Source organism: Chelonoidis abingdonii, chromosome 5, assembly GCF_003597395.2.
Source record: "Chelonoidis abingdonii isolate Lonesome George chromosome 5, CheloAbing_2.0, whole genome shotgun sequence".
In the NCBI taxonomy this organism is placed as follows: Eukaryota; Metazoa; Chordata; order Testudines; family Testudinidae; genus Chelonoidis; species Chelonoidis abingdonii.
The window spans coordinates 20,876,074-20,902,032 of NC_133773.1; the positions used below are offsets into that span (position 1 = coordinate 20,876,074).

General features: G+C 44.6%; 1 protein-coding gene and 1 pseudogene across 1 annotated transcript in view; one reads left to right on the top strand and one right to left on the bottom strand.

Moving 5' to 3' along the window:
• Window positions 1–674: 674 nt before the first annotated feature.
• The window catches only part of AFF1 (ALF transcription elongation factor 1), a 195,309-nt gene continuing 170,024 nt past the window's right edge, over window positions 675–25,959 (top strand). Inside the window, 2 exon segments of the mRNA XM_032800227.2 lie at window positions 675–764; window positions 12,561–12,623. Coding sequence (XP_032656118.1) covers window positions 12,589–12,623 — 35 coding nt within the window. The 5' untranslated portion in view covers window positions 675–764; window positions 12,561–12,588.
• LOC116836570 (U4 spliceosomal RNA) lies at window positions 25,168–25,388 on the bottom strand (annotated as a pseudogene).

The following is a 25,959-nucleotide window of genomic DNA, read 5'->3' on the forward strand; positions in this document are numbered from 1 at the left end:
AACTGGCCCTGGGCTTGCAAAGATTCTGATCCATCCCCAGCAACCATGTGTCCCAAAGGCTACACAGCATCCTCATGGCCTGGGCCATGTAACCTCCTCCCCCAAGGACCAAGCACCATCCTCCACATCCTACCGGCTGGGCCATGTCATGCCCCAGTGCCCCCATTGGCTGGACGATGGGCCCGGGGAACTCCCTCTATTTACTTGTGCCTCCCTCGCTCTCAGGCGCCTGCCCTGGGTCACTGCTCTGCAGCAGGGGCTGGGGACGCAGCTCCCGCTGGCCTGGCAAGGGAACCAGGACCCGCCCCGCTGCAGGGACCACAGGGCTGGGCACCCCCAGCAACTGCTCAGGTTGCTGCAGCCGCTGACCGCGCGACCCTTCGGGCGTCCCCGGACACGCTAGGTGGGCAGCGGCTGGGTGCGGGGAGGAATCCTGCGCGCGCTCGGCTCAAGGGGACGTGCCCCCAGTGAAGGGGGCGGGGCTTGGGCTCTCCCCGCTGCCATCCCCCTCTCGTGGCGCGCGCGCCTCCATGCGCGTTCCAGCGCCCAGTCGCTTCCCTCCTGCTGCCCGACGTGCGCGCGGGCTGCAGCAGCAGCTGGAGGCAGGGGCGGGGGGAGCATTCGGGCTCCGTGCTGCTGCAACAGGTCAAGGAGGAGCGGAGCAGCGCAGCATCCCCGTTTTCCCCTCCCCCTGCGAGGCAGGGAGCTCTCAGAAGACCTTGCCCTAGCCCTTCCCCCGGGGAGCTCGCATCGATTTGGCAGAGGTGAGAGACCTGGGGTCCGTGGGAGGGATGTTGGAGAGGGAGAGCCCTCTAGCGCTCCCCTGCCCCCCGCCCTGAAGAGAGTGGGGGGTGTTTGCAGCAGCGCCAGGGAAGAGAAGGTAGCGGGCAATTACCAGGGGAGGTTGTTGGGAAACTTTTCTCCCTTGTTTCCTGCGTTGGGTTTTCCAGCCTTCGGGGATCGGCGCTCACACTTTCCCATGGCCGGGGGGGTGGGGCGGGAGCTTTGCATTGCTTTATAAACAAATGCAGCAAGAGCGTGAGTGTGAAAGCAAGCAGCTGCCAGTCGCTGTATTTAATGACCTTGTGACTTAAAAAAAAAAAATTGTCCAGAGTATGGGTGAGGGACTGAACTCCTGATGGGGATATGAGAAGAGTCTGTTGACATTGACTGCAAAACTTCATTGTCTTAATTAGCTTTGGACAGGATTTACCACTTCCACTTGTGTAAAATCTTGTATTCCTTCTTCAAGACGGTTTAACAGCCACCGAGTATTGGGTCTTGCATTTCAACTCTACAGGATTATAAAAATCTGTATAATTTCAGCTCTTGCCTTGTGGATGGTGAGTCATTTTCCAGCAATTGTGTCTCTCTCTTTTTTTCTTCAAGCTGTGATTTTTTTTCTCTTTTGTATTTCCACATAAAACACAGCTTTGAGCTAAGTATCTAATTTATTCCCCTTATACTGGATGGAGTAGACTACTATTTTGCTCAAAGTCATCTGTATTTAGTATGGTTGTTAAGACACGTACAAAGGACTTGTTCATATGAAAATGATATGCTATAAATATCTGCTCTAATCATTTTAATGATATAATTATTACTGGTGTTTATTATTTTATTTGTTGAACTGACAGTTTATATTGTTGGTTTATATTGGAAACATTATAATAAAAATATTAACTATAGGTAAACAAAAAATCAACAGTGAGCAATTCTGAAACCTGAGGATGTGTTTGAACACCAGAAGTCACCCTTTAACCCAAGGGGCAAGCTTCCAACTCTTCTCAGGCATGTTCTTTTCCCCAGATTTGCAAACTGCTCCACTCTGAGTACCTGTGTATATAAGCAGTCCCACTGAGATACTCATCCATTTAAATGTCTGCAGGTTTGGGGCCTAAAGCCACCTCTACACTACCATTTATGTCAGCAAAATGTATGTCACTTGAGTGTGAAAAAAACACCCATGAGTGATATAAATTTTGTCCGCGTAAGTGTTTAAGTGCACAGCAGTATGGCAGTGGGAGAGTATCTCCTGCTGACATAGTTACCGCTGCCCATTGAGGTAATTTTATTATGTTGATGGGAGACCTCTCTCTGCCCAGTGTGGAGTTGCTACACAAGTCATCTTACAGTGGTGCAGCTGCATTTGTTGCTGTAAGCTTGCTAGTGTAGACATGGCCTCAGTAGTTAACCCCTAAAGCATCCATCTACTTTTAACATAATGCTGTGGCTTACATTTTAAATTATTAAAAAAAAAAAAATTAAACCAGAAAGAGGAATATGCATGTGAACTGCTCTAATCCTGTGGCCCTTCAAGAAATGGAAGACCTCACTTTATTTAAATAGCATTACCAATAAAGGATCAAATTCTGTTATTGAATAACAATAGGTTAAGCTGAAGAAGAGCTCCAGTCTTAAATTTCAAAACATAATAGAATCTCCTATAACAAGCAAGCTCTACATATCCTTTAGGTCTAACCCAGGCTAAATGCTGGGGATCTTTTGCTTATACCTAGTAATCCTTGTTCCTTATAGTCAAAACAGTATAAAGATACAGTTCCTCCTTGCTGTTCTCTCTGTCTCTTCCCCCCCACCCCCCTTCTGCTGTGAGCTAAAAACTCAGCTTATGGGAGGAATTAATTTGCAAGACTCTTCTTCATGGGGGTAGGAAAAGTAAACAACAATCTTTAGTCCTCTTTTTAGTTTTCCACTCATCTGTCTGGTGTTGATGGCCCTTCTTTGTTGTCCAGGATGTGACACCTTCTGTTGGAGATCAGCACTTGATGCTAGTTAATGTCTCTCTCCTGTCCTGTGATTTACACGGCGTGTCTTACAATGCAAACACTGAAATTTTACCTTTTACTATGGGATACAGATGTTATAAGTGAGATTAATGCATGCAGTAACTTACAGGCATTCCATAAAGTCAATATATAATTCTAATACCTATTTTAACAATAACACACAAGTGAGCCAGACTGATTTCAGCTATGCATTTGTCAGTATTCAGTTGAAGCATGGGGACCTCTGGCATCACACCCCCAATGCAAAAATGATGTAAAAAGGATGTCACTGGTGCTCCTGAATATGCCTCAGGGTCTCCCTACTCCTGACAAGGCATCTGCCACTGCATTTTATATTTTTTTACCTTGATATGGACTGTTTCCGTGTCCTACTCCTGTAGACCTAGGCTCTAGTGTAATAGTTTTGAATTGGTCACTCTTGCTTGGCACAGCTATATTAGCGGGGAGTGGGCTGATAGCATTTAAATTTTCTGTTATACAGATGAGGTTTAAGTTGCATAATAGTCCAAACAATGGCATAACGTTCCTTCTCTGTGTCAGCATAGTTCTGTTCAGTGGGGGTCACTTTTTTACTTAAAAGGCAGTAGAGTGCTGCTTGTCCCACACTTTCATCTGTGTTAGCACTACACCTAACCCAGTGTTAGAAGCATCAGTGCACAGCACACAGGATTTGCGGAAATCAAAGCTGACTAAAACTAACTCTTTAGACAGGCTTCAAGGACATCCGAGGCTTTTTCTCCTGGGCATCAGTCCATATTCTCCTGGCCTGGCTTCTCCTTTTTCGTAAGGTCTGTTTATAGAGACCACAATGTCACTGAGCTCCTTTATAATCCTCTGGTGTTAATTGGCCAGACTGATAAAGGATTGGACCCACTTCTCGGTTTGTGGGACAGGCCAATTCTGAATGGCTTCTACTTTTAAAGGGTCAGGGCGAACAAACCTACTGCCCGCACTGTGTCCTAGCTAAGATACTTCTGTGGCCCCCATCTTGCATTTTAACACCTTGATAGTGAGGCTGGCTTCTCTAGGCCCCTGCAATACGATTCCCACAAGGTTCAGGTAATGTGGGTTTTTCGGAGTCACTGAAAACAGCAAAGTTGTCTACGTAGGCCTTGATAGAGGTCTATAAACCCTGCAGCACTTCATTGAAAATGCGGGGCCTACCTTTCAGAGGCTTAATTAATCCAAAGGCATAATCTTAAAACTCAGGCCACATTCCACTAAGAGAGCTGATTTTCCTGGACATCAGCATCTAAGGGAATTTGCCAGCATCCATGAGTCAAATCCAGAGTATTTATGAATTTTGCACTGCCCAGTAGATCCAGAAGGTTCTCTATCTGGGGTGTAGGGTAAGGATTAGGTTGGGTGATGTCATTTACCCTTCTAAAATCCATGCAAAATCTCAGGGGTTTATTCCTTTTAAGTACCATCACAGTAGGAGATGCCCACGGGGTTTTTGATTTAGTGATTGCTCCCATGCGCGTGCTCTCTGCTTTCTCCTGAATTTATCTTTTAAAAAATTAATATACATGGAGAACTACCTATCTCATTAGAACTGGAAGGGACCCTGAAAGGTCATTGAGTCCAGCCCCCTGCCTTTACTAGCAGGCCCAAGTACTGATTTTGTCCCAGATCCCTAAGTGGCCCCCTCAAGGATTGAACTCACAGCCCTGGGTTTAGCAGGCCAATGCTCAAACCACTGAACTATACCTCCCCACATCATGTTTTAGTCTGCTAGGAACAGGGCAGGACCTTGTAGTTTAAATAGAATGCATTCTTTTGTTAGTTGAACCTGACTGGTTGGAAAATACCTGCTTGTGGTATTTCAAGAGGGCCAACATATCCTACTTTTGGGTTGGGTTCAAACCCTACCAAATTTCAGTGCTCTCCAGTGGAGTCTCTTCCTCACTCTACAGGACCAAATGCATTAAAGGGGCAGTAAATGTTCTCTCATCAGCACAATAAATCATTTTCACCACCATCTCTCTTTTGTGGTAAGTTTTCAATCTATTGACAAGTACTGTTTGCACAACTCCCTGCTGTGGGATTTTGTTACATTGTTGGTGACCTCCTTCACTCTATTACCTCAAAAGGTCCCTTCTAACAATTTTGAACTCTGTTTTCCCTCACTAAATTCAAACCTAATACCAAGTCACTTACATCGAAAGACCTTTCTCCAGCGTGCCTATCATACCAGCCTTTCAAGGTTCTGATGCATTATGTCCATCATAGCCTTTAAATTCTCTTTAAAACAAGTGCCATATTCCCCTACAGGCTCTTCCATATTGCTCTTCCAAGGGCCTTGTATTAAATCTAAGCGTCCCTGCATCCCTTTCCCATAAAGGAGATCAAAGGAAGCAAACTCTGTAGACTCTTGGGGGACAGTCCTGTATGTGAATAACAAGGAAGCAATATAGTCTAGTCATTCTCTCATTGGGTAACATACGTCCTCAGCACAGACTTCAATGTCGCATTGAGTCATTCTATTAGACTGTTAGCTTCTGGATTATAGGGTGCAGCCTTTAGCTGCCTCACTCCATGGAACTCCCATAAGTTTTTGAAAACTACAGTAGAGAAATGAAATGTCGTTTTTTTTGTTTTTTTTTTAAAGTGGCACTAGCATATCATTTACAAATCATCATTTTGCTTGTGTGGTATGCTCCTTTCCCCTACCCTGTAGCTATCCTATATAGAATACGCTCTTGGGGGCAGGGACCGTCTACTACTGTGTGTTTATGTGGTGCCTCCCACAATGAGATAAGATGTAGCATGGTGTAGAATTCACTGATGAGGAAGAGGAAGGGGGGGGGGGGGCTAACAGTAGCTGGGAACACAAAGTTACGCAGAAACCTCTGAATTGTGCATTTATTTGCTAAAAGTATTTTTAAGTTAAAGTGAACAAGGGATAGCATAACATCTGTTTCAACAATGTCACATAAAAACTGCCCTTAATGCAGCTATTTCAGGTGTCTGGGTTGTCTATTTTTTTTAAACAGCTTATATGTATCTTACATATTCTAAAAGTTGTGGTTTGTAGAAATGCTCCCGATTGTGTTAGAGTTTCCTGTTGTCCTTAAATACTTTATATTGGACATATTATGAGATCAGCCACAGGAACCTGGTAAACTAATGCTGAGGAGTTCCCTGCCAGTGTGCCAGGATCGGTGACCTAAACTTCCTTCCATAGAAGTCTGCCACTAGAAATTTATTTACAACAGGGGTCGGCAACCTTTCAGAAGTGGTGTGCTGAATTGTCATTTATTCATCTAATTTAAGGTTTCGCATGCCAGTAATACATTTTAATGTTTCTAGAAGGTCTTTCTATAAGTCTATAATATATAACTAAACTATTGTTGTATGTAAAGCAAATGAAGTTTTTAAAATATTTAAGAAACTTCATTTAAAATTAAATTAAACTGCTGAGCCCTCTGGACCGGTGGCCAGGACCCTGGGCAGTGTGAGTGCCTCTGAAAATGAGCTCGCTTGCCGCCTTCGGCATGTGTGCCATAGGTTGACTACCCCTGATTTACAGCTTCTTTTTGAGATGACACAGTACTGTAGTATCTCTATGTACATCCACTTCTTTGTATGACACTTTTAAAAGGTTGATAACATTCACTTAAAAATTAGGTTTGATGGGTTAATGATATCCTATGAAAACCTGTTTAGATATTTGTCTTCCGCTACTGTAGTATCTGAGTGCCCGACAGCTCCAGGAAATAACTGAAGTGATCATAAGAAGTGTGTGTGTGTGTGTGTATACAACTGCTTAAAAAATTATGTTAAAAGTTTGCATTGCTGTTCAAAATAGTATGAAAAAGAAATACTTCTTGCACTAAGATGGTTATCCAAACAGAAATGTTAAATGGGTGTGTCTATGTATATAGGAAATGAATTTCCCAATCTGCCTCATTGCAGGAGAATTTTCAGTCCTGACTAAATTCCCCAGCCACTCTGCAGGGTTAAATGACATGACAGCTAAAACAGCAGCATCTGCTTGGAGTTTGTCTACATTTATACTCCTCACGGGTGGAGTAGAACTAGTGGTATCAGTGATGAGAAACTTGTTCGCAAAAATGCTTAGTGAGTACCACTCTGTACTTGTGTTCAACACTAACCTACCTGTCTCCCAACATCAGAGTTTGAATTTAGCTCTTTCTAAGAGTGTTAGAAACGTGTATTATAAAAGTTTTATAAACTGTTTTAACTACTTTCAAACTCACTCTCCTTTCTAGGTGTTTGAAAGTTGTAGAGTCTTTAGGTGCTAAGTGTAGACTTACAAAGCAAACCGTCAACAAATAAGTCTCTTCCAAATAGCAGTTTATCATCTTTCCTCTCCCACTCCACAGTAAAAGTCTCCCTAGCAATTAGAACATGTCGCCCATACTGTTTTGCCTGTTTCCATGGGATTTATAAAAGATGAGTGTTGGAGCCCTGCATCACAAGTGTTAGGTATTGCATGGCTACTAGTGACAGTATTACTGAGTAGTGACTTAGTGGCTTGTAAGAAGAATAAACATGCATAAATATTTAGATTTTGATGGTTCCCAATTATGTTTGTTTTTGTTAGTCAAAAAAATTTGACGAGTTGAGGAACATTTATTCACAAACCACTGGATTTTATTTTGAAACTATGTTTATAAAAAGCATTGCAATATGCCATTTGAAAGAGAGTTCACTTCCTGACTCTGGCTCTAGAGGAAACCTCTGGCGTCTTAGAATTTCTAAAACATAGTGGGAGGGGGAAGAAACATACATCTTTCAAAACTGGTGAAGGAGGAAACTGTCAAAGATCTGTAAGGGAAAAAATTACTTGTATGTTGTGTGCTCACTTTGAGAACAAAACCAGGGATTTTAGCTAGACTTCTTTACTATATTAATTGACATTGGATGGGAAAGCTTCTGTTTAGAAACAAATATCTTGCAAATGCAAACTGTGGGGGGAGAGAGAGGCAGAAAACAGGTGACAATTGCTGCTAGTGGTGGCTTACTGAAATATGATATATCTTAATAACTCTCTTAAATGAATGCATTGCTGGATTAACACACCTGGTTGTGAGATCAAGTCAGTGGCAAAACTCCCATTGACTTCAACGGAATCAGAATTTTATCCCAGAGATTAATGTTCCCTATATCCATACAGCAGATATAACATAGGTACTGGCAGTGCATGCTTCTCTCCCCATGCTGCCCAGTTAATCTGTGATGAATTGTTGTTCCTCTGTAGTACTGTACCTCTTGTGGCCCAATCCCTCTGCTGAGGGGCAAACTCCTTTGGCTGCACATGATCAAAATGTTAGGACCATTTGAGTAGTAGTTTGGAGAGCTGCTCCCTTTACCCACTTAGAACCCTTCCTGGGTTGTTTACCTACATTAGTTTATTTTAAACCCAACTTGAGACTGTCAGGCTGAGCTGCCTTTTCTACAACTGTGTCATCTCAGTTTCTTTTCTTAAAACAAGATTACTGATCACAGAATGTCACAGGTATGTCTTAAACTCTGACTGGGAGCATGTACCACAAGGCATTTCATCCATTCTTAATTCTTACATAGTCTTTGAGCACTATTAGTTCCTCTGCTATAATCAAGTAAAATCTATTATATGCTTTACAGCCTCTAGTATTCAAGTGTCATGGGCTATGTTAATATAGTAAAGATTTGATACTTGAATGTTCAACAAAATTAACAGATGTTGGGATCATAGTTGTGTTTCTAGTAGTGGGGAGCTTTGGATAACTGAGCTGTGGATAGCCAAGGATGCAAAGCCAGTTGGTATAGTTGCTTTGCACTTCCTGAATGGAGCTCAGTTCCTTCCACACCTAACGATGATAACATGAGGAGATGGAGCTCAGCACTTTTTTGGAGGAGGTCAGCACTTGGTAGGATGGGGTTCTGAGGCTAGACAGTGACTAGAGATGGGAAAGCCTAGAGAAGTGTGGAAAGTGTTAGATCTCTTTAAATTCTCAAAGATAAATGGAACAAAACCTTCAAGAGAGGCTGCTGCTCTCATACATTATTGTGCTCAAAGTGGAATCTCTTCTGTTTGCATCCTACTATCTACATCAGTGGTCCCCAATCCTTTTTGTCTGGTGGGCGCCAGACGACAAGCTACCGAGGACCGTAGCCGGCGGACAAGCATCTGCCAAAATGCCGCCGAGAAGTGGCAACATCAAGAGATGTCGCCGCCAAAAATCAGCAGCTTTTTGGCGGCAGTACCTCTTGATGATGATGCTTTTCGGTGGCTTTTTGGTGGCAGTGCCTCTTGATGTTGCTGCTTTTCGGCGTCATTTCGGTGGATGCTTGTCCGCCGGCCAGTACACAGGCGCAGATCAATGCCCTAGTAGACGCCATGGTGCCCCTGGGCACCGTGTTGGGGACCACTGGTCTATATGTAACAATATTTTGATAGTGTAGTCTCCATGCATATCTATTTCTGAGTCTTTTGAACAAGTTTTGTTTTGGTGGCCGTGATCTGACAGAGATGCTGTCATAAGTTAATCTGAGCCCACCAAACTTGCTTGATATAGCGCACCAAAGACTGAACAACTTTCTAATGGTAGCTCTCTGGCCTGGAATTAAACTGATGACCTAGATGTCAGCCTCTTTATCCAGTTACCAACTCGTCCGCTCCTTTTAATTTCAGTTGACTGAGCTGAGCTCCCACTGGTTCACATAATGCTACTGCAGCCTGTCCTCGAGCCATAAATCTGTTTTATACTCTCAGTAGGGTGGGATGCTGCAAATAAATGGTCTGATCAGATAGTTAACCATTTCTGTGCATGTTTTCCTGCCAGCATTTATTTCCAGTTTTCCTTTTTCCTTCTCCTGGTACCCCTGCGTTGTTGTGGGTTTTGTACGTAACTAATCCAGACTTGATTTTCTATCCTTAATTTCACATTGGTCTTATTCAAAAGCAGTTTCTTGTGGAGCACTTCTCAGCTCTTAGTGAAAGCAATTTGTTAAAAAGCTACCTGAAACTTCTTCTCAACCAATTATTGTTGTTCAGGTTTTGTGCAACCTATTCAACTGGAGCCAGGTCTACACTACACAAACATATCAGTATAACTAAGTTGTTAAGGGTGTGAAACGACATAGTTATACCAACTTAACCCCTGGTTTAGACAGTGCTATGTTGCGAGAGAGCTTCACCCGTTGACATAGCTACCGCTTCTTGCAGAGGTGGATTTACTACCCTGACGGGAGAAGGTCTCCCATCAACTGGGACCATCTTCACTTAAACGCTGCAGTGGCGGTGCAGCTGCCCCAATGCAGCATTTTAAGCCTAGATCCTCCCTGAGAAACTGGACATTGGGCAACTGGAGTAGATCTGAAGGAGGAATCAAGGTGATTATTGTGGTAATTGCCACAAGCTTTGTAATAAAATATGCTCCAAGCATTTGCATGGAGTTGAGCACAGGGAAGGTTTTGTAGATTGCAGATCCAACTTTTTTTTTTTTTTTTTTTTAATTGACCTCATTTTTCTAATGAGCGAGGAGGAGAGGAATACCGTGTAACTGAAACCCAGTCGGCTGTGAATAGCACTCTTTTGTTACAGCCATCCATTTCACTGCATGTCATGGTAACTGTGATGGGACATAATATCTGTGTTCTCTTTTCTTTCTAGTTTCTTGGTTCCTCCTCTCTGCTCTTTCTTTCCTTTTCGTTTGCCTTTTATTTTATTCCATTTTGCCATATATATTTTTTGTTTCCTCCATTCACCAGAAGGTTAAGTGATACTCTGAGTGGAGTGTCCATTGGTATCCTTTTGTTCCTTCTCCCTATGTGGCTGTGGTGTGCATGCTTTTGAGGTTGAACTTGAGTGTCCTGGGAACAGAGACGAGAACTTGGGGCTGATGAAACTACTGCTTGAGCCTATAATCCAGGGAAGTTAGATACCACAGCTGGGAGGAGAGAGGACACAGTGGTAGCTTTCAAAGAGCTTCCCATTGCTTTATCTGCATTTATAGGACATATTTGTAGTGGATGTAGGGGGGTATCTAGGGTCATGCAGCTTCTCTCCCTCCCCTATGTCTATCTCCCTGGACCAGTGTGGTACTTGCATGGGTGGCACCCCCAGTTGGAAAATACAACTGTTGTATGCTTCAAACAAGTGCTTATGTAACTCCAGCATAGAAGTCTCTGGGCCTTGAAATGCTAAAGAGCCTGGCATGAGTGGTCACATCAGATGATGGCTAACTAGGGGCTGGTCTACACTACAGGGGAAATCGATCTTAGATACGCAACTTCAGCTACATGAATAACGTAGCTGAAGTCGAATATCTAAGATCGGATTACTCACCCCTCCTCACCGTGCGAGATCGATGTCCGCGGCTCCCCCTGTCGATTCCGGAACTCCGTTGGGGTTGGTGGAGTTCCGGAATCGATATAAGCACGCTCGGGGATTGATATATTGCGTTTAGATGAGACGCGATATATCGATCCCCGAGCAATCGATTTTAACCCGCCGATATGGGTGTCTAGACGTAACCTAGGTGCTAGTTCTAGGGGTTTCTGCTTGGCAAATATCATCTCACAGTGCCACACAACACAAGCAATTACTGAATGTTTTGTGTTGCTCCTAGACATTTAGGACCTAATTCTGTAAATGCTCTCTAAGGAGTATAGTGCTTACTGCTGTGAGAAGTCTCATTGAAGCCAACAGTTCAAACCAATGTTGTTCAGATCAGTGGGACGATTTACAGGACTAAGCACGGTGTTCATTACCAGGTTCTTAGATTGTAAACTTCTTGAGGCAGAGAACTCTTCTTTCTCTGTGTCAGAATTTTACTAATGCATAACAGTAGGCCTAATGCAGTGTAGCCAACTCTGCTGATTTTGTCGTGAGTCTCATAATAACTATTGTTTTCCTTAAAGCCCCAGCTCATGGAGTCAAGTGGGTATATAATGATTTCAGCCTTCATTCTTAAAGAAAAAGTAAATTTCTAGCCTATGTAGCTAGGGAGAAAACTTCAAAATGTGACCCTGGTGTACCCTAAAGCCTCAAAAAGCAGACGGCAAATACAAAACACCTAATCTAATGTTTTTACATAATCTCATGGTTTTAAAGCCAGTATCATGATTTTTGGTGAGCCTGACTCATGATTTTTGAACATTTTGGGGGATTGACAATACTGCTAATGATTTGCTGCCTCAGGCAAACCATCTATTCTGTAGAGTATTAACCTTGCTAATACATGGTCATTCAGGGTGATGGCTCAGACTGCCCTGCAGGTTTGAGGGGGAAAGCTGATCTTGGGGAGAGCTGCTGAAAAATACTGTGCATGTTTTGGTTTTGCTTTTTGTCTTCACTCGTAGATCATAATCAGAGAGCATTATTTATGTAGGGGTACCTGCATTTTGTTCAGTTATGGCTTTAGAAAACAAGCTATCAAAGGAGCTTTCTGATGGATCTTACAACCAAAGCTGAAAGGAAGATACGCACAAATGTAAATGTCTATTCCTTCGCTGCATAATTTCTGCTTCAAATTAACAAGACGTTTCAGGCAGGATAGTACTAGAAAGAGAGCACTTCTCTGGAGATTGGACACACCCAGCCTCCTGTCCTGCCCTATACGACCATCTATGGGGAGCAGCGGTTTGGGAGAAAAGTAATTCCCATTGGTCCATATTATTACCTAAGCAAAGCTTAGGTGGCACCTATGATCAGGCTGAATATTATGTGCTGTGTCTTACAAAAGGGAAAATACCTGGATATTTTTTACTTGTGTGTTAATGTCCCCTTTTCTCTTCCAGATGAGCTGATTTACACTGAAGTGTCATAATGACATCCACGGACACACCAAGCAGCACCAATGGGTAGGAATTAACCCCGTGTAACACTGGGCACACTCTTCTCTTTTCCTTTTTAAACTAATTTTCAGATAAGTTCAGATTTAACCTGTCTTCATTCATTTTGAGACTGGTTGTGAGGGGAAAACCGATTTAACACAACAATCTACTGTTCTTTGTAAAAGGCAAAGATTACTGTAACTTTCTTCCATATAAGTGCAATGTAAAATGAAGAATTTGACACCCACTCTCAATGAGGGGAAAGATTTATCTAGCAGCTCCAAAGCAATGTCTACTAGTTCTACAGGTTTGCTAAGTAGGGTGGAGCCCTGTCTTAAAACACATACAGTGGTTTGATCCCTTCCCCAGGGTTAGTGAAAGAACTTGATGCATCCTGTTTCACACAGTTATCTGCATGAGGTTGATTGTGCCATTAAAATGCATTGCTTCTACCCTGTGTCACACAGCTAAAGGGCTGCTCTGACCTGTGGGCTGAATCTTGCAGGTGCTGAGCTTATCCCTTGGAGGTGCAGGAGGCAAGGGAGGTGTGTTTACGATCATTTCAGCAAATGAAATGTATCTATCTAAAAGCCGGGGGGGCCATCCTGTGGCTCTGGAGCCACATGCGGCTCTTCAGAAGTTAATGTGCGGCTCCTTGTATAGGCACCGACTTCAGACTGGAGCTACAAGTGCCAACTTTCCAGTGTGCTGGGGGGAGTTCACTGCTCAGCCCCTGGCTCTGCCACAGGCCCTGCCCTGACTCCACCCCTTTCTGCCCCATCCCCAAGCCTGCTGTGCCCTCTCTCCTCCCCGCCACACCACAGACTCTTGCATGCCATGAAATAGCTGATCGGGAGGAAGGGGGATGTGCAGATCAGCAGGGCTGCCACGGGGTGGGAGGTGCTTGGAGCGGGAGGAGGGGGAAGGAAAGCTGATGTGGGGGGCTGCTGATGTATTAGTCTGGCTCTTTGGCAATGTGCACTGGTAAATTCTGGCTCCTTCTCAGGCTCAGGTTGGCCACCCCTGATCTAAGGCATTTAGATGGCCCCCCATCACGGTAGTATCTGTTCACCTTTCATACATTTATCCTCCCAACACCTCTGTGAGGTAGAGAAGTGCTGATATCCCCATTTTACAGATGGCAAGCTCAGGCACATAGCGACTGTGACCTGTCCAAAGTTTCACAGGATGGCAGCGATGGAGCAGGAGATTGAATCCAGGCCAGCTCACTAACCACTAATCCCTCCTCTAACCTTTTATCTAAAATTAATCTAGCTTTATTAATTTTTTCATTAAAATGGCATAGATATATGAGAAATGTGCTCTTTGTGTTCAGACACGGATATCAGAATACAATGTATAACAGCATGGATGAATCAAAAAATCATGGGGGTTTCTTCGATCACTGTCCTGCATACATTTCTGCCTCATCCTGGGATCAGATATCACAGCAAAATGAATCTGACAGCTGTTGTGAGTCTGCAGGGTACATTGCGTTCTGCACATGGTTGTTATCTTGATTCAATTGGAATATAAATCAGGACATTTAACACTCTTCACAGTGTGGTTTCTTACAGCTCTGGTGCCAAAGCCAACAAGGTATCTAAACCTCTCCAAGTTAATTTTAACCATTTATGAAAGTGCATATGTTGCTTTTGGAACATCTTTAAAATATTAGGACCCTATGAATGACAGTGAGGTAATGCCAAGCAATGTGATAGGAATTCCTGATGATGGCTACAGAGAGCCAGTACTGCAAGATAGTCTTGTTCATGACCGAACAGGTTTGTTTTTTTTAAAGCTGTTTCTTTTAATTGAAATGTTGAAACAGTGGTTGGCTATTCCCCCTCCCCCACTCCCTCTTTCTCAGGAATATCTTATTTTTAACATCTGCAGAACACTTTTAAACAACTATATCCATTCATAAACTCTGCTGTTGTTACTGTCAAAATAGTATTGTCAAATATATGTCCTTATTTTCCACTACCAGGTCTGGAGTCTTCCTCCAGCTGTGTGGGGCAGGCAAGGACTCCTGATTAACATTGATACAGTGCTACTCGTGCACTAGCCAACAGACATTATGGCAGAGATGTTGTCATAGGCCCCAGTTCAGCCAAGTGGTGGAACTTCAAGTATGTCCTTAAAACTAAACCCATTCCGAAGTGTTTTGCTGAATCAGGGCCATAAATATCTTCTCCACCTCGCCCCTTCCCAACTTCCTGCGCACCACTGGCCAGCAGTATTGCCATCACAATCCACAGCCTTTGTTGTACTGTGTTGTTGTAACCATGTTGGTCCCAGGATATTAGAGAGAGACAAGATGAGTGAGGTAATATTTTTTTATTGGACGAACTTATGGAAGAGAGACAAGTTTTAGAGCTTTCACAGAGCTGCTCTTCAGGTTTGAGAAATCAGTGTGTCACAGCTAAGTAAAAGTTGGAACAGATTGTTTAGCATGCGTAGTTAACACATATTTCAAGGGACCATTCCAGGTGAAGTGATTCGTTAACCTCTCCAGTCATAGGGAGGAAACGGGGTCGGGGAGGGGGAGGCAGGTGAGGGGGTTGTTTGTGGGTTATAGATCGTTTAAATCCAGTGTCTCTGTTCAGTCCATGATGCTTAGTGTCTAGCAAAGTTATGAATTTAAACTCCCAGGCTCATCTTTTAAAAGTATTTTGCAGGTTTCCTTTGAGAATAAGGCTGGCTAGGTGAGATTTAGAGTGAAGGCTTTGTGAAAAGTGTTCACTCACAGATGACAGGGTGTTTCTGTCTTTGATCGTTTTCCTGAGTTGAGTTCATTGGAGAGTATAGTGATTGTCTCGTTGTCGGTGCATTTGGTGCACTAGATGAGCTACACCACATGTTGGGATTGGGATGCATAGGATCCCTGGATCTCGACTGTACTGATCATTGTAGCAATGGAGATATGTCTGCGGGTTTTGCATCTGCTCTGGCAGAGAGCTTGGTTCTGATGATGAGTTTGGAGAGATTTGTGGGGAGCAGAGTGTTTGAAGGAAGAAAGGTTCAGGAAAGTTTTTTTTTTTTTTCCCTAAGGCTTGGGTCCCAATTGAGTATGGGTGGTGGTGGTTTGATACCCTGTATGGGTTCCAGTGTGGGATTGGAGGTGACAATTAAGGGTGTGCAGTTGGAGGGGGTTTTATTTCTGTATTGAAGCAGGTTCTCTCCCACTGGAGAAGTAGTGGCATTGTTTTGTGAAGGCGGTTTTGAGCGTGTTAAGGTGTATCTCCTCTGAGTACATTCTGTGGTATCAGAGTGCCTGGCTGTAGATAACAGATTTCTTGGTGTATTTGGAGTGATTACTGGATCTATGAAGGTTCGTGTGGTGTTCCGTACATTTCTCTTATACATGGTTGTCTGTAGAGTTTCATTCTTGAAGCTGATCATGGTGTTGAGGCAGTTGATGCCAGTATAGTAGTGTTTGAGAGAGAGTTTAATGGATGACGGATGGTGATTGTTGAAGTTGTGTTGGAAATCTGAGGGAGTTGGTCATCTGTGCAGAGGATGAAAATATGGATGTATCTCAGGTAGATCATTGGTTTTGTGGTGCATTTGCCCAGAAATTTTTCACTGTCGCCCATGAAGAGGCTGGCATAATTGGGAAGCCATCCTAGTACCCAGGGCTGCTCTCATGGTTTGGACAAAGTCTTTGTTGTTGAATGTAACATTTGTTATATGTGAGGATGAAATGAATGAGTTTGGCCTTGTGTTTGGGGTGGATATCTGAGGGCAGTCCATTGTCTTGTAAATATTTGAGGCAGGCAGCTATGCTGCCATTGTGAGGGATGTTAGTGTATAGCAGGGGTGGCCAAACTTACTGAGCCTCCGAGCCCCATATGATAATCTTCAGAAGTTCGCGAGCTGGGCGCCCCTGATGAGACTCGGAACTTGAGCCCCGTAGCAAGGGAAGCCTCGGAGCTTCAGACCTATAGGAGCCCCAAGCCCTGGCATGCATGCTTCACAGGGCTGAAGCCCCACCATTCAGCCACCGAGCAGAAGTCCCGAGCATCCTTCCCACCCAGTCTGGTAGGCGGAGAATGGGGGAACGGGCATGGGGAGCTCCACAAGCCACACTCTAACTGAAAGAGTCACATGAGCCGTGGCTTGGCCTCCCCTGCCATATAGGGAAGTGACAGCCATGGTGGTAAGGATGGTGTTTTGAGGGAGGTTTTTAATGTTTCGGAGTTCGTGGAGGAATGAATGAACGTCCACAGGAAAATGATAAAAGACAAAAACACCCTATCACCTCTGGGTGAACACTTTTCACTAAATAATCACTCTTATGTCTGGCCTATCCCTCCACATCTTCAAGGAAACGCGCACAATACTTTCGAAAGACAATCCTGGGAGCTTGAATTCATAATTTTGCTAGATGTTAACAATAATGGACTGAATAGAGACACTGGATTTATGGTTTATTACAATCTATAACCCACTAACAACTCCCTCCCCCCCTCAGCTGTCCCCCTCTTACTTTCCCCCCATGTGACTGGAGGGGTGTTAACAGGCCACTTCATGTTGAATGGTCGCTTAAAATACATGTTAGTTACTTATGCTAGACAATCTGTTTCACCTGGGATTTTTCACTTTGAGGCCTGGTCTACACTACGCTGTTAAACCGATTTTAACAGCGTTAAATTGATTTAGCGCTGCACCCGTCCACACTACACTGCTCTTTATATCGATTTAAAGGGCTCTTTAAATCGATTTCTGTACTCCTACAAAACGAGAGGAGCAATGCTAAAATCGATATTACTATATCGGAATAGTGTTAGTGTGGACGGAAATCGACATTATTGACCTCATTATTTTACAGTAGCTACCCACAGTGCACCGCTCCAGAAATCGATGCTAGCCTTGGACCATGGATGCACACCACCGAATTAATATGCCTAGTGTGGACGCGCACAATCAACTTTATAATATCTGTTTTATAAAATCGGTTTAAGCTAATTCGAAATTATGCCGTAGTGTGGACGTAGCCTGATACTACAGACCTACATCCCTCTGTAGTTTCCCAGACCTGAATAACTCTGAAAGCTCAAACTTTTCTCGCTCACCAACAGAAGTTGATCCAATAGAAAAGGTTACCTCACTCACCTTGTCTCTCTAATCCACAGCCTTATTTACCTAGTTAAACTGGCTTTTCATGTCTGCTTGCACTCTTGGGTTTCAGTCTATTGCTGACTTTGCAATTCTACCTTGAGGAAGCAGGATTGTGGGATTTACAGATTTAGGGCATGTCTTCACTAGCAACGTTAAAGTGCTGCTGCAGCAGCGCTTTGACATGGCTGTGTAGTCACAGCATGAGACAGCACACTATAAAAAAAAAAATCCACCTCCACAAGGGGAATAGCTACCAGCGCTGGTGCATTGTCTACACAGACACTTTACAGCGCTGAAACTTGCAGTGCTCAGGGGGGTGTTTTTTCACACCCCTGAGTGAGAAAATTGCAGGGCTGTAAAGTGCCAGTGTAGACAAGCCCTTATTTTCTGTATCTGGGAGGCTATCTAGTAGACTTCCTACCCGCCATCCCCACACTTATAGTAGCAACGTAAGGGTGTGTGCCTCCTGCTAGCTGTAAAACCTGTGGTGTGGGGAATATGAACCTGCCTAACAACTTAGTAGTGTGTAATTCAGTCTCTTTGTTGTTTGGAAGGAGAAGCACTGAGAGGACTCTGGAAGGATCCCAGTATTGTGATTAAAGGGATGAATCTCCTGTAAAGAGAATATCTAAAATGGGCTTTCCCATGTAGGGATCACTGCTTAAGTCCTGAATTTCGTGCCGCCTGACTGGGGCACAGGAGCAGCAAGCCACAACCAGTACTTGGGATTGTAATTGTGTGGGGTTTGTGCTTCAACATCAGAAAAATATTAATCCAGTTAAAAAAAAAATCGGCCTCTGAATGCAAGAAGGAGGCAGTGTGATTGGCTGCTTGGCAATGCCCCTGGGGGAAATATGGGGCAAGACCCCATTTTGCTGAGAAGTTATTGGTGGTTTGAGGAGCGGAGCTTGGCATAATATGGGATGCATAAGGAAGGCTAACTCATTCCTTTGAAAAGGTCATTCAGTGACCTGGTGCCGAGAATCCCTTGGCAAATGAAAAAGGCAACTGCATGTCTGCTTCAGCTACTTGGAAACACAAACAGAATGTGTCTGACCCTTTTCACCTCAGAGCGAAAAGGAATCTCCGGTGATGGTAAACGGTGGCAATTCTTGTAAACAGAGCTGGGAAAAGACCTTTTAATTAAGACAGCACTGACTCTTGAGAAGTGAGAGTGAGGGTGTGTATATGCTTTTTTTTTTTTTTTTTTTTAACACTCATTACATTATTAATACTTAAGTATAATGGAGATGTTTGGAAAATTGGTAGGGCATGTATGTGACCTACTTTTCTGTGTATAAACAATACTCTTATTGTGAATAGTTATGGAAAGGTTACTGTATACTTCCTTAATCAGTATTTAAAAATGGATTACACTCATCCTCAAACTAGGGACATGGTTTGGATTCTCTCCTCTCTTCTTTCCTTAAATGAGTGGATGCTTAATTTAAATAATCAGACCAGTGTATAACAAGGACCCAAAGGATCCTGGTGCAGAATAAATTAGGGCCCCTCTTCCCGATTCTGAACCCCAGTCCACATATCCCCAATCCAGCCCCCCATTTTCCTAGTTCTGCTCCAGCTTTCCAGCTCTACCAATTCTGCCCAAGTCCTCACCCCAGCTCTGATCTAGTTCTCAGCACTCCTCCCCTAGTCCTTCCACATCTACCCATGCAGACGGGACAGTGCTTTTACCTTGTACTCAGTCTTGCAGGGAGGGGAGAGATCTCTTGTCTCTGGGCCCTCCATGCACCCTGGGTTTGTTAGTAGCCTCTATGCCCGCCCCTGTATCGATGACTAAGTGGAATTTTTTGTAATATTGTCTGTGATGCCTATGTGTTTCTCAGTTTTCTCTACTTCTTGGTGCTGGTAGGAGGGAAAAGGACTGTTCACTCCAGGGCAGGCTAGGGTACGTCTACACTGCACGATTATTTCGAATTAGCTTAATCCATATTACAAAACAGATCTAAGAAAAATCGGTTAGGGTCACAGTGGGATCACGACATCGATTGTTTGCTCCATGGTCCAAATGTTACCATCGATTCAGGAGGTGGTGCACTGTGGGTAGCTGTTCCTCAGCTTATCATAGTTCCCTTCCGTGTTTAGAGCACAGTGCCTGATGGGCATAAAACATTGCCCGGTGGTGCTGGGTACAGCCTCACCTCCTTTGTGAAGGCAGCAAGACAACCATTTTGGCGCTTTTTCGCCGGAGTGCATTGAGCAAACGCCTAGGCACAGCAATCTGGACCCTGAATCACAAACGTACCTGACTGTTGTCAAACCTCGCGTACCTCGTGTCTGGACTGTCACTGAACATGAATGCAAAGGCAGGAGGAGAGAGGAGGAGCTATTGCCTAGGGGTCGGGAGGACAGCGAGACGAGATGGAGCAGATTTCCATAAACGCTGGCCCCAGGCTTTTGAGCTACTCGCTATAACGGGGCATTCTCTACCCATTGACGGATTGGGCACCGGAACAGCACAGACTGTGTGGGACCCATTGTTTTAACTTTGTGGGACGATTCGCAGTGGCTGCAAACTTCGCATGCGGAAGAGCACCTTTCGTAGACTTTGTGACATGCTTTCCCCTGCCCTGAAACGCCATAATACAAACATGAGAGCAGCCCTCAGAAAAAAAAAAAAAACAGTGCGAGAAGCGCAGTGGTAATCAGCCCTCTGGAAGCTTGCAATCGCCAGGACATCTACGGTCAGTCGGAATCAATATTGAGTGGGCAAATCTTAACTGTGGGGGCTCAGTGATCGCAAGTATCAAAAGCAATCATTAAGCTGCTGCTACGAAAGGTGTGGACCTTGGGAACGGGCAGGTGATACTGGATGGCTTTGCTGCAAATGGTTTTCCGAATCTGTGGGTCGGGGCCATAGATGGACCCATATCCCTACTCTTGGCCCCAGAACACAGCGGCACCCAGTACGTAAACCGCAAGGGGTACTTTTGCAATGGCGCAAGCACTGGTGACCACAAGGGACGTTTCACCACATCCACGTGGGATGGCCAGGAGGGTTATGACGCTCGCGTCTTCAGGAGCACAGTCCTGTTAAATGGCTGCAGCAGGGAAATACTTCCCAGACCAGAAAAATAACCGTGGGAATGTTCAAATGCCTATAGTTATCCTGGGGCACCCAGCCTACCCCTTATGCCATGGCACATGAAGCCATAACACTGGGAAGCCTGGACAGTGGTCAGGAGCTGTTCAACTACAGGCTGAGCAAGTGCGGATGGTGGTAGAATGTGCATTTGGCCGTTAAAGGGTCGCTGGCGATCATTACTGCACTTGCTCAGACCCTCAGCCAAAACCAATGTCCGCTCGCTATTGCTGCTTGCTCGTGTTTCCCACAATCTTGTGAGACTAAGGGGAAACATTATGGCTGGGTGGAACCTCGAGGCACAATCACCTGGCCGCTGAGTACGAAGCAGGCCAGAGACCAAGGGCGAAAGAAGACGCACACCTCGAGGCGCTGCGCATCAGAGAAGCCTGAAAACGAGTTCAGCCACGGCCACAGGGTACGGCTGTGATCTGTTTGCTTCCCCTTGATGAACCCTCCGCACTTGATGGACTTATTCAGTGTAAGCAACCACCTCCCCCTTTTTGATTCCAGTGGCGAAGGAAATAATTCGTGGTATACAAATTCCCGCCCCTGACTTTAAACAATCCAGTTCTCTGATTGGTCCTCTGGTCAGGTGTTTGGTTACCCTTTCCAGGTAAAAGAAACTTAACCCTTACCTTACCTATCTACTTATGACAGTAGTGTGTTACTGTATGTTAGTAGAGAACCCAGAACAATCGGACCCCTAAATGTTACTGCAACATAAATATATAATAAATAATAAATAAAATAATAATAATTCATTACATTGACAAATCTTGACTCTTATTCAACCTCACCTGTCTGCTTAGGGAATGCAGCGCTCACCAGATGCATGAGAGATGGTCTAAATGAATCACTGTTAAACTGACTAAGTCATTATTTAGTCTTCCATGTACCTGGGAAGACACAGCTTGAATTAGGACAGCAGAGGTTATACCTAAAAGACAATGCCTAAAATTAGCAAATTCATATTTTCCTTTGCAATTAGTAGAATCTACAGTACAAATATGTCAGCTCATAGCTTGCCCACGGTGCAGAACTTCCTGTGAGCATTCAGTAGTCACAATTCAATATTGGTACTATGTAATTCCTTCATTCAGTCACACTGTGTTGTTTCTGCTTCCTGATTGGGTGAGTGAAGCTTTTACCAACAGGCGGAGGAAAATCAAAGTGATTTCAAGATAAACACACAAACATTTCTGGCACTAATATATCCCTAAAAACAGAAGCCCCTGACTTACTGTGATACCTTCAATTTCCACGAACACAAATACTTGTGGAAAATGGATAAAAAATGGTGTTACAAACATTTTGAAAGCAAATTCACTGGTTTTATTCAAATAAATATTTATGGTTGGTTCAGTGGCTGTATTTGCCCTGTTCTGCTACTCAGTGTGAACTGAATTGGTACCTTGTCATCTACCTTTTGTGAGGGACAAAATGTAGCTATGCTGCTCACAGAGCAGAGCAGAAACCAAATTATGGCATGCACTGGGGAGTCATACATGTGGCAGCCTGTTTCCTGGTGTAGCTTATTTCCCTCAGTGGCTGGAGGGAGAGGGAAGGAAGGCATGGAGTGAAGAATACAGGACTAGAAAAAGGAGTAGCAACACTCTGGAAGCTGTTCTATCCCCATATTGGTACCCATAATGCAGGCAGTCCAGATAGGAGAGTACAGGTGCTTAAGAAGTCGAGTTGAAAAATGACAATTGTTTTCTCTGAAAATGTTCAAAGGAAACACAGTTTTCCCTTGAATAGAAGCAACATCATTGACGTGTTTGATTTTTCGTCCGAATATTTTTCACTTTCATTCTACACAAAAAGTAATTTGGTTCTGGTTTATGTTTTGGATTGGTATTGTGATGGGGCAAGGCCAGATGGCTACAATAAAATAGTAAGAAACAGGTATGTTAGCCCCAGGCTAACCAAATCCCTAGTACCATGGTAACCAAATGATAGTTGCTCCAGGTTAATCAAGACACCTGGAGCCAATTAAGATCTTTCCAGAAGGCCATGGAGATAGCTACACTGATTGGACCACCTGAAGCGATAACTCGGATTAGGGTTCGTGTGGACGGAAATCGACGTTATGGCCTCCAGGCGGCATCCCAGAGTGCAGCACTGACCGCTCTGGACAGCAATCTGAACTCGGATGCAGCGGGGAGGCAAACAGGAAAAGCCACGCGAACTTTTGAATTACATTTCCTGCTTGCCCAGCGTGGAGCTCTGATCAGCACGGGCTGGCGATGCAGTCTGAAATCGAAAAAGAGCTCCAGCATAGACCGTACGGGAGATACTAGGTCTGATCGCTGTATGGGGAGACAAATCTGTTGTATCCAGCTCCGTTACAGAACACGAAATGCCAAAGTGTTTGAATAAAAAACTCCAGATACACAGCGCTGTGTGACAAGCATAACGGGAAGCCAGAGACTCAAATGGACGCTCATGAAGGAGGAGAGGGTACTGAGGACTCCAGCTATCCCACAGTCCACAGCAGTCTCTGAAAATTATTTGCATTCTTGGCTGAGCTCCAAATGTCTGTAGGTTCAAACACAGTGTCTGGCGTGGTTCAGGGAACAGCTCCTCAGTTTCTTTCCCCCCACACCACGTGAAAAAAAAGGGAAAGAAATCATTCCTTGACTACTTTCTATGTTACCCTATGTGACTGAATGCTGCTGGTAGACGGGATGCTACAGCAGTGAAGAGCAGTATCCGCTCCTCTCCATCTTCTCCTCTCTGGTGGTAGACGGTGCTGCAGACCTGCCACCATCCAGGAGAAAGCCATGCCTGATAATTGCTCAACGAGAGGCAATTATTCCTGGTTACTCGCGAGTAGATAGGACAGAACGGCTAATAACCAGCTTCATCATCGAAACTGGGGGCTGAAAATTTTTGAAAGCAAACTTGGGATTGACTTGCTTGGCAATGAGTCAATTCCTCCCTTATGGTTTCAACATAGAGTCCATCCTGCCTGGACTGTCATAGCCCTGGAGGCTGCCTCCAAGTGCTTCCCCCCGACATCATTTATCTCACTAACAAGTCTCTGTTTCTTATTCTTGTATTCCTTACAACTTCATGACACAAACGGGGGAGGACACTGACACGGTAGCCCAGGAAGGTTGAGGGAGGAGGAAAGCAATGGGTGTGCTTCTTGCAGGGGCAACCCTGTTGAATACTGACACGGAGCAGCTGTGCTCTCTGATACACTTGCCTATTATTCTAGGCAGGACAGTGCACCACTGACCGCTCTGGTCCGCAATCCGAACTCGGATGCGGAGTGCCGATAAACAGGAAAAGCCCGAGACCTTTACAATGACATTTCCTGCTTTCACGTGTCCAGCTCTGATCACCACGGGTAGCGATGCAGTTCAAATGCAAAAGTAGCTCCTGCATTGAACCTTACGGGAGATACCAGATGTGATCGCGTGTATGGTGAGACAAATCTGTTTTATCAGAGCTCCGTTAAAGAACAGGAAATGCCAAAGCGTTTGAAAAAAAACTCCAGGATACACAGTGGTGCGTGACAACCGTAACGGGAAGCCAGAGACTCAAACGGATGCTCATGGAGGGAGGGAGGGGGTAATGAGGACTACAGCTACCAGTCTCCACAGCAGACTCTGAAAACTATTTGCATTCTTGGCTGAGCGCCCAATGTGCTGTAGCTTAATACACGGTGTCTTGCGTGGTTCACGGAACAGCTCGTCAGTCTCTTCCCCCCCTCCAGCACGTGAAAGAAAAGTAAAATAAATAATTCCTTGACTACTGAAAATGTCACCCTCTGTGTACTGAATGCTGCTGGCAGACGCGATGCTGCTGCGGTGAAGAGCCAGTATCCGCTCCTCTGCCCCTCCCCAGTGGTAGACGGTCGCCCAGTGAGTGCTCCTGGCTGAGTGTGGCCGGGGGCTCCTGGGTGAAAATGGGAATGACTCCCTTTTTCTGACAGTGGATGTACAGAACGCCTGGTAACTGTCTTCATCTTATCACCTGGGGCTGAGCTTCATCAGACCCCTTCCTCTCTTGTGTAAAGAAAAGATTCTGAACTGCATGGACTGTCATAGCCCATGGAGGCTGCTCCCCCTCATTGTATCTCATTAACTAGTCTGTGATTCTTATTCATGCATTCTTCATAACATCATGCCAACAATGGGGGGGGTCACTGCTGTGGTAGCACAGATAGGTGGGAAGCAACGGTTGCGTTACTTGCAGCGCTCCCTCTGTGAATACTGATGCGGAGCAGCTGTGCTGCGATACACTGATTTAAATACACTGTATCCTATTCTTGTCTGGACTGACTATTTTATTAACCGATAAGGGCAGGATTGACTCAAGTCCCAAGTGAGTCAATCCCCATTTTGCTTTCAAAAATTTTCACAGGGTATTATCCGTTCTGTCCCATTTACTGATGAGTTAGTAACAAAGAGATGAGACGGTAACAGTTTCTGCTGTCTACAGTAGTACTATACCATCTACCACCAGGAAGGGGAGAGGAGCGGATTTTCAACTAGCAATAATCACACCTCAGATTAACTTCATTGGTTATGATACTGCCACTGTGCAAAGCTCTAATGCTCTTCAGTGCTGCAGCATCGCCTCTATCAGCAGCATTCAGTACAAGAGGGGTGAATTGTAAGTATCAAGGATTGCTTTTATTTAACTTTCATTTCTCGTGCCGGGGTGGGGGAAGAGAATGATGAGCTGTTCCGTGAACCATAAAAGATACCGTGTGTAAGCTACAGACATTGGGCGCTCATCCAAGAATGAAAATAGTTTTAAGAGACTGCTGAGGACTGTGGGATAGCGGAGTCCTCGCACCCCTTTCCGTCCTCCATGATCCCCGCCCCCTGATGCTAATGTTAATGGTCGTGGGGGGTTCTGGGTAAATGTCGTCAGTCATTCCTTGCTCTGGGAAAACATCAGCAGACAGTCCTTTCGCACCTTTTTCTCCTGGATTGCCCTTGCAGAAACAATAGCACGGCAGCCCTAGAGACCATCCGCTTTTTGTTTTTCCCGTCACCATTTGTGTACTAGATGCCGTGGAGACAGAGGCGACACTCGAGCGCTACACACCAGCATTCAATTGCTTTTGCAATGATAGCAGAGATGGTTACCAGTGTTCTGTTACCGATCTCTCTC